The sequence below is a fragment of the Thunnus maccoyii genome, chromosome 15 (genome assembly GCF_910596095.1).
Source record: "Thunnus maccoyii chromosome 15, fThuMac1.1, whole genome shotgun sequence".
NCBI classification, from domain to species: domain Eukaryota; kingdom Metazoa; phylum Chordata; class Actinopteri; order Scombriformes; family Scombridae; genus Thunnus; species Thunnus maccoyii.
In genome coordinates this window covers 11344173-11357358 of record NC_056547.1, presented here as the reverse complement: position 1 = coordinate 11357358, position 13186 = coordinate 11344173, and the positions used below count along the sequence as shown (strand labels likewise).

The following is a 13186-nucleotide window of genomic DNA, read 5'->3' as shown; positions in this document are numbered from 1 at the left end:
TATGCCCAGTGCCCCTCTTTGATGAGATAACTCTGGTCAGGTGCTCCATAGCCCGGGGACCACAGAGTCATTCAGGAAGAGGGACAAATCCCTGGGAGCACTGGGGCCAGAGGCAACCGCCCCCCCCCCCCCCCCCACCTCCCCTCCCTGTCTACACACACACACACACCCTGACCTCTCACGCAGTCAGCCCCACAGTTTAGCGAGGAAAAGATAACAGGCATAAAACTACAGACTAATTCACTCACAACAGTGAAACATGTATCTACTAGACTCACATGAGCAAATGGGAGGGATGAGCGGGAGCACAAATGCGAAGTGACATCAGGAAATAGTTCCTCGCATGGGGCTGAATGATTGATTCAATTCATTCATGGTCATTTGTTTTTCTATTGTAAACCACCAAAGTTTACTTAGAAGTTGAAACTTCTATGTGACCTCAACAACAAGTAACTGCATCTCTCTATTGGATTTGGTTCACCACTTGCTTGGAGCAAACTAATACTATGTAGACCATCAATACAGGTCTGCAGTTGACACTACTTTGAACTTGCACTACGTGATATTTTTTTGCCCACTTTAGGACACTGCAACAAGCTGTAAACACAACATTCATTCACATACAGTATCATCACCCAAGAAAGTTGATATGACAAATGTGTTAGTTCCTTTTTACACATCAGGCAGACGTGGAGCAACATTAGTATTCATTCGGCTGCATGTCTGTATCCATCTGATAAATGCAAGTCCAATATTCACTCTCCTTTTAGCTCCGTTTTGCTCTCCACCAACTCCTGAAGGGAATATCTGACTCTTTAGCTGCTAAATGTTCCACTATGTGCTCAACAGGTAGCGTACAATTGGTTTATCAGAGTTTTTGGGCTGGAAACTGCTGAGAGGGCATGAAAAAAAAAACTTGTAGTATAAATAACTTGTGCAAAGAACAAATGCAAATATATAGTGTGTTATGTACTGAAATACTCTCAAATAGATTTGTTCTTTATACTACAAGTGTTATTGGAGTCTTGACCCCTTGGAGTAGTAATTCTTTGTGGGTTTGTCTGTATGAGCCATAGATATTTTTCCTCAAATTTTTTCACCATGGCTAAATGAGTGACCTCATATTTATAATGTGAGGAATTGTTGGTTTTAAATACAGTGAGAAAACAGACAAAAACGTGTTGGTTCTCAGACTGATAAATCAAAAAAGCAACAAAAAAAAAAAACAAAGGGGCCGATGGCAAATCTCTGCAGCAGCTGAATGTGGGAATGTGGGAATGATGATAAAGGGAATGTGTGCTCTGAGCATTGTTGCCCCGTCTCAGCATGCCCTGTGCCACACAGAGAAAGCCGAGACATGAGATTTTTTTTTTTTTTTTTTTTTAAATGCTACGTCTCGCTGCAAAAACAAACAAAAAAAAAAAGGCAGATGTCAGAACCCAGAACTCATTGTGCTCTCGAAAACCTGCAGACAGAAGCCATATCTTCCTTTCATCCCTCCTCAGCAGAGACTTTAATGGGAAGCCAATCACGTGTCTGTCCTGATCATCGCTTTACCTCTCAGCCAGTCGCATACCTGTCTGGTTTAATTGAATTCACAAGGACCCAATCACCTTCTTTCTATCGGTCTCATCCTCTCTCTGTTCCGCACTGTCAGAGCCTTCCAAAAACTGCGCAGCTCCTCACTTACCTGTCTGCCTGCAAACTTTCTACATCACTGTATCAGCACTAGTTAAGGATGAGAGAGCTTCAAGAGTGACAGAAAGAAAGAGGGAGAGAAATGGAGAAGGGGGGGTTACAACTTTTACTACTGTGCCTTCGTCTACTTATTAATTCATTACTCTTATGCGTTTCCTGACAGTCCGAGGAAGGGGAGACGTTTTCGTTTTGAAGCCTTGTTATTCCTCACCCTTTCAATTACCACGAGCGACACGAGCCTTCGGACCAATTTTTTTTTCCTCTAGACTGGAAGTGTGCAGCGTTTATTAAAAGGAAATGATTCCAGGGGCTAGCCCACTGCTGTGCTAATACTCCATCGATTTTTATTTTGGGGGGAACCCTCCCAGCTGATCAATCTCTCTCCAACTAGCCGGCAGCTGGCCTGGGTGGAGATGCAGCATGAAGACGATTCACATGTGGGGGTTTTCTATACACATGTGCGGGTTTTCTATACACATGTGCTGGCTTGGCTTGACTCGGTTTGACTTGACGTGTCAGCCCAGCGCGACAGGGATCTGCATTTCCATTACAAGAGGGATACCCGATTGAAGGTATGTCTTTAACTGATGATGCACTTGTCTTGAGTTGATGGCGTTTAAAAGCAGCGCCCTCTTTAACGCTGTTTATTCAAGCCCCCAGGAAGTGCACCGGGCTGGGACTAGTGGTCAATGGAGCGGCTGTAAAACAGTGGATACATTTTTTTGAGTGGAACAACCCCCGCGAAATGACAGAATTTGATCCATTATGTCCGATAACATTTGGAAAGTCTACAAAAGGCACATCATGATTGACTTTCTTCCATTCAAGTTAGCGGAGGGCTAAATCAGAAGTTAGCCGGTTCATCCCTGAATGATGAGTCCATCTGACGTCACCGGTCCATCTCAGGCGTGACTCGGCGCATTTAAACCGGTAATGGAAACTCAAATAAACGCGGCATGGTTTGCTCTTTCCAATGGAAAAAAGGCTAGTGGGCTTCACCGTCTGATCTGATGTGTGTGTGAGTTCATGTCCAACCCCCCAATTCTTTCCCTCTCTTGGCCAAATCCTCCCCCCCCACCCCACCCCACTCCCCGGTAATCCCTCAATGAATGTGGGTCAGTGAGCGGGGCTTTGCCTTCGTCACTCAGCAAGGGGACAGACAGCGGGGTCATGACCCTAGTCATCCTGCGTACACTGGCGTGCGCGCGCACACACACACACACACACATGTTCACACGCCCATGTACGAAGACAAAGATCCAAAACACAGGGATGCGCACACACGCAGACACACACTGACATGGATGGATGAGCAGCCACACACATGGGCCAAAACGGCGAAAACAAGTAGCAACAGGAACTTGGAATACGTTTGAACCAATCTGAGATTACTAGAGCTGTAATCATTAGAGGATTCATTGATTAGCTGTTCGAAAGAAAATCAATTGAATAGTTTTGTGTATCGGTGAATTGTTTTGAGAAATTTTATACCAAAAATTCACTGGTTTCATCTTCACAAATGTGAGTATTTTCGGGTTTTGGAGTGTTGGTCAGACAAAACAAGACATTTGAAGATGTCACCTTGAGTTTACAGCACAACACAGGAAACAGTGTCATGAAAAAAATACACCTTAAATGATTAAAACCCAACGGGTGAAAGTAAGGAATCAATGATTCAGTTATTCAATAAACAACAAATCAACAACAATTTTGGTCATGACTGATTTAACAAGCAAAAACTGTCAAACACTTGCTGGTTCTAGCTTCGTGAATGTGAAGACTTGCTGCTTTTCTCTGTTTTGTATCACTGTAAATTAAATATCTTTGGCATTTGGACTGACTTTCAAGAACGCCGCACAGTAAAACACTTGCAACTAAAGTTTATCACCAGAGGCGACAACTGTTGAGAAAATGCCAACTATGAAAGAGACACAGACGCGCTGCCAGACAGGAGCCGCAACAGAAATACTCTGACGCAGCCATGTTGACTTCTCTCATGTAACGGTGACACAGATAATACCAAATGAGGCTGAAACAACTCAAGCGCTCAACGAAAGAGTTAATATGACAAAAAAAAAAAAAAAAAAGACAGAGACGGAGGAAGTTGGCAGAGATGTGAAAGATGGATAGACGGTCTGATAAGATGAAATAACAAACAGAGGTTTTGTGTAGTTATAGGCTTAAAATCTGTCTTTTACACACACGCACACACCAAAATATCAAAGCGTCCTAATTAAGCTGCGCTGCATTCAAACTAATTATCCTCCACATCATTAACATTCTCCATCACGAGCTGGTACTTTATCTAAGAGAGAGCAGGCAATAATGAAATATTCATGATTTATTAATCTGACTACAGAAAAACAAACAATGGCAACCCAGGGAGTGTGACACCCTCTCCTGCCAAACAGAGAGCTAGCAACCTGACTGTGTTTGCTACTTACTCGGCACTCCAACAGGAGTCCACTATCAGGCGAAGAAGCTGCTGTGCTGACATTCAGGTGAATGCTGGTATTCCCACTCATCACACTTCTTTTACTGCGATAAAGGTGGAGAGGTAGCGCTGCTGGTTTTCTTCACTTGGCCCGGATCGGCAACTGCCACTCTTTCTGTGGCACTGTGTCAACAAAATGTCAACCATCACAACGTCATAAAAAGAAATGAGGGAAATGGAAATGTGGCAGGGAGCCATCACGAGCCAAATCATATCAGTGTTTCCATGTCGTTCTGATAGCGAGGGGGGGGGGGGGGGGGGGGGGGGGGGGGGGGGGGGGGCGGAAGGAAAGTAAACAGAGGAAAGAGAGGAAAATGCAAAAAGAGAAGCTCCTTGCACGCTTTTGAGAGGATTTTCTCAAGTGGGAAAATTTCTGCTGATGACACAGTTGTGAAAATGAAAACGCCGCAGCGCTTGGTTGATGTTACTGTCATTGGCTCCTAATGGGAAAAATCCACCGGCATGCGCAATTTTCTGGACTCTCCATTTCTTCCATCCCAACTCACGCGCCACACTCAGACATGCTCATGCGCTATTATCACTCAATCTCACACACACTTGCTCCTCTTCTTCTTCTTCCACATTGTTTTACAACATTTTCTGTATCTCTTCTTGACTTTCTCATTCTCTAAAACCTCTCTCTCACTACTTCTCTTCATTACTCTCCCTCTCTCGCTCTGTTTTCAAGTCCCCCGGGTGACCTTGAGCGGCAGCTGCCAGTGGAGTAGCTAAAGTACAAAGTCAATACGAGCCAACAAAGCTGGTTAAGTATTAAATGAGGGGATGATGACGCTGCTGTTAGCCAGAGAAAGGCTTAACAAAGAGCAAATAAAAGGAATATGTGCAGTCAGACTTTAATGGAACACTCAACAGTAATAATGATGTGCTCCAAGCAATTGACTTGTGATGTTAGATTAGACTGTACTTTTGATTTTTGCAGGCTTACCTGTGGAGTAGGTAACATTTACAGTACTTACTGGGTGTAATGTTTGGCAACACATATGAAGTAAGTAGACAGAAAAGAATGTATATACATAAGAATGACTGTTTAGCCCTCTTTAGGTGACGCATAATGACATTTTCATGTCTGACATGATTCATAACAGGAAAAGAGAGTGAGTAAGCTGCAAAAAAGCAACTTCTCATTTCAAAGGAACGAAAACCTGAGTTCCCGCAACATGAATTCAAAAGAAACAGAAAAGATCAAATTTCCAGTCAGAAGTGTGCCAATAAAGGTGGTTTAGTCACCACAAGGCATAGCATTACTGCCAAAGTGACATTTTTCAATTGGCGAGCCTGTAATAGCCTTTCACTGTCCTCTCCCCGGATCATTGTCAGCAGCCCTTAAAACTCAGTGGATAATGTAACAGTGAATGGGCCCTTTCATCAGCGCTTGGCCATGGAAGTGGACCAGAGTGACTCCAATTGAAAGCTATTGCAGCTAAGAAAATCAATTGAATAAATGTGCAGAGCGTGGCGTCCGTGCACGGTGTGTGTGTGTGTGTGTGTGCGGGAGCCGGTTCGGATACCTACACCGGCTTCCAGTCTGTCCTCCTGCTGCATTCCTTCGGAGAGTGGCATTCCTTTGGAAAGCAACAGGGTCAAAGGTCAGGAGGCAAAGATGAGCCTAGATGCAGCGCAGATATCTTCTGTGTGTGTGTGTGTGTGTGGGTGGGTGTTTGTGTTCGGCAGGTGGATGAATATTGAATGAGAACTACGGTATGTGTTTCACCTCAACTCCTCTGTGTTCAAAGCACAATATATGTCAAGCTACATTCAAAGAGCATCCAGGTATATACATATAGAGCGCAGCCAGTCGGCCTGCCTTGGCAGCACTCCCTCCTCAACCGCTAACAGCTGCTCTGACACGTGTGTGCATTCCTGAGTCTGCACCACAGCGTCCCCACAAGGCATCGCCTGTCCGCCCTCAGCCTGAGGAAATGGAGTGCCAGCAAAGGCTGCCCCGCTGCATATAGATCCATTTACCTGAGAGGGCTACGTCAGGGTTTTTGCAAAGCGTGGGCTAGCACTAAAAGGGGGTTTAAATTAGATTAAAATGAAAGGCATCAGTTTGATTAAATTCAAACAGGTTGCTTAATCATAACAGGGAGGAAATGCGTTAAAATTTATTGGTTGCACCATGTTGCCAAAAAGCCAAAGTAGGCTACCAATCAGAACACTGGTTATAACCAGCAAAAATCAACTCACAAGAACTCACAAAAGCTGTGAAAATCACTGAGATGTGCAGTATGACGGCTCAAAGCAAACCGCGTGGTAAACACTATAAAAGCAAAATTGGATTCATCGAGTTTTAGTGGGGACAGAAATCAAATGCAGTAAGGACGCTGGAAATGAAATGACTAACAGGCAGCAGTATTGATCAAAATAAATCAACCGTGAAACACACCACCGTGGAAAGAGTGGGCAGTGAAAGCTCAGGGTTCCCTAAGCCACTGCAATCAGCCCTGTCAATCAGCTGATTATGGTAACCGAGATGTTCCAGAGACGGAGGGGCACCGTTGGGAAAACGAGGCCTGAACCTTTGGGAAGCACAGCCGTGAGCAGAACGGAGCAGAGGTGGGCTGTCCAGAGACGACTGGAATGTCAGATAATGGATGACATATCTCTCCAGGTGACACCGAGCCCAAGGCATCCGGGGGAGACGGAGAGGGAGAGAGAATGCGTGTGTCTTAGAGAGAGAGAGAGAGAGGGGGGGGCGGAGGATGACAAATGGACAGACAAGTGCATGCTTGTGAAGTTTTGTTAGAGCTCCTTTTTTTTTTTTTTTTTGCATTACCAGTTTGTCTGTGAGGAGTTTTTAAAGTTCATTTCAAGTTCAAAGACAATCGCTTCCTGTTACTCAGCCCAACACTGGTTTGGTTAAAAAACTGTCTTATCTTTACCGACAGCTCCTACTGCTTTCTCCGTCTCTCTGATTGATTGAATGGAAATATGCGTAGGTTAACTTTCTATATGTCCCCCATCTGTCCTTTCCCGTAACCTTGACGCAACGTGTGTGTGTGTGTGTGTACAGGTACGCACACATCCACAAGGTACAATGTCGACAAGTGCTGTTATCACATGCCTGAGTTTATCCAGGCTTTAGAAAAGCGCAGGATCCACAGGCTGTTAAATGCAGATCAAACCGATGTCACTCAGGCAAGCAAACTTGACAGTGGAGCCCCTCGTGTAATCCGGCTATGTATGTTAAAACATACCGAGCATTCAAGTACAGCTGCTGATCCCAAGGGGAATCATTAATTACCACCTTGACAAAAGTGAGACCTCCAGAATTAGAGGTAATCAACTGTCCCTGGTACTAAGTGGAGACGATGGCACTAACTCTCGGAAATCAAAGTGATAATGAAATCAAGGTGATAATTAACCCATTATGACAGATTTACTTGCTCTAAATAGCTTCATAATTAAACAAGGCTGTTACACACCACACCTTTAAGTGAGAGGCAGCATTTTGCCAGGACAAGGTCACAGTAACACTGATACTAATTTAAGAGCAAGAGCTCCCACTGACAACTTTCACTTAATTTGCACAAAGTACAGGGTGCAAATCAAACGTGTCCGTGCATATCCTGGTAAAGGCTGCACAGCTCCCATTATTTTAGGTTGGAAGGTGTTGGGGGGGGTGAATTCCTTCATAGGAAGAGAGGAAGGGAAGAGGAGGAGAGGGGGGGTGTCCAGGGAGCTAATAGACTGGCTGGAGATATTTTACTACATGCTTGAAAGAGAGCAAGGAGGTGGAGTGGGGGGGTAACCCAGTCATGTAGTGGTAAAGAAAAGAGTTGGTAGATTATGACCAGCAGAAACTGATAATCATAAAGCCCACAATTATTAATTTACTCTCTTAAATTTGCAGAATTTTGACATCTATTTGTGTGATTTATAAGTCTAGATTTTAATTCCAAGCTTTAAAATGTGATCAACTCTATTCAGCTGGCAACAATTAGAAAAAGAAGTGGACTTCTGTTGTTCTGCATTACTGAAAAATACCCATTTTCAGTTAGGAATTATACTATTTAAGTCAATATGGATGACTCCACAAACACACACACACACACACACACACACACACACACACACACACACACTGTGCGCCACAGCGTGAGATCCCTGACGGCTGCGCCTGGAGCTGTTTTGGATGTGGATGAAAGCTCGTTGCGCACGGATTTTGTGCGTTAAAAAAGCCTGAGATTACAGCAAACAGCATTAAACAAGCAACGTTTCAACTCTTCAATTAACCAACTTCCTCAGTAGCTTCCAACTTACTTGTCATACTCCGCGTTGTCCTTGTCACAGCGTGCGTCCTTGTGCTTCTGCCAGTCTTTGCCATGCTTGCAGGTGGTGAGCAACACCACATCCTCGGCGTTGTGGACGTGATATAAGGCATTCCTGGTGTCCGAGCCGATACCTGTCAGGTAGCGCTTCCCCTTGAACACCAGCATGTATTTTCTGAAAGGCGGGATGGAGTTGTACTTGAGGTACCCCCTCTCTCCGCCGGTCCTCGGGTGCTCCTTGGAGAAGAGGGGGATGGACACGTCGAAGTTGGGCCTGAAGTTATCGGTGCTGATGCTGGCTTTGGCCAACATGGCCTGACCGATGTCAAAGCCCAAGTCTTCCGTATAGTCCGGCCACGTCCCCGAGTACAAGTTAAATATGAGATGGTTCCTGCCGTCGTTCCACAGGGGCAGGTTCTGAACCTTGGTCTTCAGGTTGTGGACGTATTGCGGGGACAGCTGGTCCCGGTCCAGCGTGTCCAAACTCAGGACGAACAGACACGCCTGTCCGGGGTCTGAGGTGTAAAACCTGGACCCCTCTATGGTCGATAAAATATTCTGGTAACTCTCTGAGATCTTCTCCCCCTTCTGCTGCGGGTAAACATAAACTTTGAATCCGTTCTTTTTACACAGAGAGAAATCAAAGCATGAATCCATGCGGCACCGTTTGCCTTTGTAAACACTCGTGTTGACGTCCCTCTTCTGCATCGGAGATGTGTGCAGGTTGTACTCCTCGGTGTCCGTGTGATCCCAGGGCAGGAAAGGTTGTAAAGGGTCCGAGAAGTGAGGCCAGGGCTGGTCGGGCCGGTACCCATTCCGGCTGCGGTCATGCCGGCTCCTGCTCGCCGCTGGAAGTTGAACCCCTCCGAGGTAGAAGAGAAGCACTAGACATGCACCGGCGGAGAGCAGGATCAGGTAGCGTTTTTTGGCCTGCATGTGTCCTGGGAACAGGGGCGAGTTGTTTAGGAATAAGAAATGTAAAGTGGCCCGAAGTTAGGCTCTCACCAACCCCGGCTACACCGCTCCATCCTCCGGCAGCCTCCAAGGATCCCCAACCCCCCTTCTGCGTATTCGGTTCCCAAATCCAGCAATTGATCCAGTGCATGTGGGCGATTTTAAAAGTATTGTCCCTCTCTCCCTCTTCTGTAGAGTTTCAGCATATCGCACAGCGCCTACAGCGAAGGCTTGGGTGCACCTAGAAAGATGAGTGGTGCCCGGACTCAGTCTCGGACACAATCATACGCGACTCTCTTCCCCAGCGCTTCTTCTCACCCTCATTCAGACTGGCTGTGCGGGGCTATTCAAATGGAAAACTGTCCGACAGTCGTCTGGGAACTCTCTCCCTCCGGATGAATAGCGGCAGGGGTCCCCGAGGCTCTCCCAGACGGAAAAGGTATACCCCGGTTTAGATGTTAAACTCGGTATAACACATTCACCGGGAGTGTAAAAAAGCCCGTCGGTGTGGCCGCCGCGCTCAGATCCAAACGCCTCGGGGTGATTTCGTCCTATTCCCCTCTTTTTTATCACTCCATAGTCTCGGGTGAGGAGAAGCAAGAAAAAACCGGGGAAAGCGTCGTAGCGCAGGGGCAGCTCAGCGGTACAACTGTAACCTGACGAATCCCTGCATTTCTCTTCTTATTTATTACAACCTCCCCACACAGCCTCATACGCGCTGATATAAAATAAAAACCTCATCGGCGGGGAGCCGCGCAGCAGGCGAAGTTATCCGGTCGACACGAGCAGCAGCAAACGCTGACCTCACACCGGGTGAGTAGCTGAGAAAATGTTCAAAAAGACGGGATTCCTTGATCCTAGTGTCCAATTACCGAGTGCTCAGTTGTTCCGATTGTTAGTCGGTAACATTCCAATCCCGACACGACGGCAGCTGACGTGACGTCCCATCCAAGCGCACCGGCGCCTCTGATTGGTCCGTCTGTGTGAGCGGAAGAGGCGGGACTTCGGGGAATGCACCCATTCATAACCGGAGTCCTCCGCATGTGCAAATTATCTAATTGTAAAACCTGTGGAAGTTGTCTGGAGTTGAGCCAGAGAGCAAAGCAGCCTCCGAGAAAGAGAGACTGACACCGAGACGTTTCATTCTGATGCTATTCAGACAGAGTCACGTGTTTGCCCTCATTCTGGTTTCCTATTTCATACTCTGCCTCATCATTTATGGGCATTATTAATGCATCCATATGGTTGATTTTAATGTGTGTGTGTGTTACACTTTTATTCATTATTTAGATCCACATCAGCTTTCACAAAGGGGTCACTAGTTCTCCCGGGGTCCAACACAACAACAGCAGCAACAAAACATGCAGTGATTTAAAAATCACACCAATCAATAAAACAAGAAAACAGAAAAACAAGTCAAACCTAAGAGATCAGAAAATGAGTGAAATAACTCTGGAAAGGTAGACCATACAAACAAAAACAACATTGTCAAGATACATACAACAAAGGAAGCAAAAGAAAATAAAAAATAATCAAAAAAGTTAAAATTGCAATAACTACAAGTATCATCTACAGTATGTAGGATTCATCAGAAAAAAATCTACCTGGAAATAAGCCTGGACTTAATTATCAGTTTAATTTAAAGTACTTTGGTTAATATTTGTTGTCTTTATGTGCTCTATAAACTGACATGATTTGACTATTTGCTTATGAGTAGGATATTTACATCTACTGTTCTTTAACCTAACACTAACATGACACTAATCTAACCTAAATGTGTCCAATTTACATCTTGTGGCCATAAATATTGAAAAAAATGTCCCCGAAAAGTATAAAAAAGGCGCAGGATATGTTAACAATTTTTCATATTCAGCACATACTGTGGATGTGCACACCAGGTAGTGCACATGTTATACATTAATTAATAAATAATTTTAAATTAATTAATTCTGATAACAGTTTAAGTTAATTTCTTTTCATGTTCAGCTCGCAGGTAGAACAATAGCATACAGTATTATTTATTTTAAAAATGAATTTAGATCATTTTTTATCATCTTTCTTTGACAGTCTGAGAAAGTGCTGAAGGTTGTTTTGTGCTCTCTGGTGTTTTACAGAGTTTATTTTTTTAAATAATGATAATTATTAGTCTTTATTAAATCAGGACCACGCACAAAAAACATTAATCTCAAAATGAGAAGAGATGATTTATGCCAAATTTAGCTATTAGCTAATTTCCATCTACTAATTTCCATTAGCAGACAGGAAACATGGTGAGACAGGCGAGTACGGCATGCCCTGGCTGGACTCAAACTGAAGGACCTTACATCGCCATGGCATCAACCACCAGACACCCGGATGCCCCGTCTAAGTTGGCCCTGCTGATTTGAGTCACGGTCTGTTGTCAGACAGGTGTCATGGAAACACAGCATCAGTAACCCACAGCCCAGACGGTGCAAAGAAAATCAAAAGCCACTAAAGAAAGATAAGCCCTGAGCAATTTGCCTGAAACATGTTGTAACACTGATATCACCTGCACAACTCAGCATCTGTTCAAGAGAATGAGCTCGTTGTTAATTTGTACCAGAAACAAACACGTTAAAATAGTTAAGATATGAAGGTGTTTTAATGAGAATACATTTGTCGGAAGTCAACCCTGGACTTAAGTTTTCTCATAGCCACTAAAAAAAAACCCAAAGTGACACAGCAGAGGCGACCTGCTTGACAAGGAAATTAATAGCAGAGGAGTGGCTCTCGCTGAGTGTCACCATGCCTCATAAGCCAGCATAATCCTCCTCACTGCCATTTGGTGGCACAACACTCGGGCTGGGTGAAGAGGCCATCCTCATTTTTTATCGGCCAATTAGCTCAGAAGAGGGGGACTAATTAGCAGGGCTGGCTGGGAGACAGGCCAGGATCCTGCGGTTGGCCAGCACTCATCGTCGGAAATATGCCGGTGATGAAGAGGCCCGGGTGCTGTTCCAGAGGGCTGCTCCTGTCTTAGTGGTCGTCCTGTTTAATTCAATGTTAAGCAGTCCGTACAGGAAAGTTTTGTTGACTGGCTAAAGGAATATGTGAACACTGACTTACCTGTCTATGGCTGTTTTGTGCCTCATGTTGGACTATTTGAGTAGCTTTATATTTGCTCAGAGAGTTGCTTCTTACATGAATCTTTACTCTGCACTCTGATAGAAAAGCCACACAACTCGTAAACTTACCACAAGTGCCTCTTTACGTTCTTTTGATAATTTAGCTTTTGTTGACGCCTGGGGGGCTTTTCTCTTAATTGCTTGCAACTCTAATGGGAATAATGTCTGGTTGCTAAATGACACCAAGATTGTGTAAACCAGAGAAGATGGTGTAAATCTGAATAGATATGTTGTGTCTTTTTAATGTATCGTGGGTTGTCATTATGCATTTCTTTTAGTCACAGGTGAGAAAGAGGGACACAGTAGCTTGAACAGAGGCTGCAATGTTAACCGCTGCACCACAAAAGGCACCATATACCCCCCAGTTTATCCCTAAATCCCAACTGTTTTGGAATATTTTTGAGTTGTGGGGTTTCTGGATGACAGTGGTGAGCACTGGGAGTCATTCCAGTGAGCTTCGCCTCAATCCGCTCCTTCTTCCTTCCTTGTGTACACTTCTAATATTTCCAGCCCAGAAAAATTACCCTCTTCAATCACACTTTGGTCTCTCTCCTTTTGAGGGACTGCAGCAAGTCTGAGATATGAGAGGATGAGTAAGCACG

At 44.8% G+C, this 13186-nt stretch overlaps 1 protein-coding gene across 1 annotated transcript in view; it reads right to left on the bottom strand.

The window, feature by feature from the left end:
* The window catches only part of ext1b (exostosin glycosyltransferase 1b), a 116022-nt gene extending 105643 nt beyond the window's left edge, over positions 1–10379 (bottom strand). Inside the window, exon 1 of the mRNA XM_042435388.1 lies at positions 8477–10379. Within this exon, the coding sequence (XP_042291322.1) occupies positions 8477–9420 (944 nt within the window). The 5' untranslated portion in view covers positions 9421–10379. The remainder of the gene's footprint in view (positions 1–8476) is intronic.
* Positions 10380–13186: the final 2807 nt, after the last annotated feature.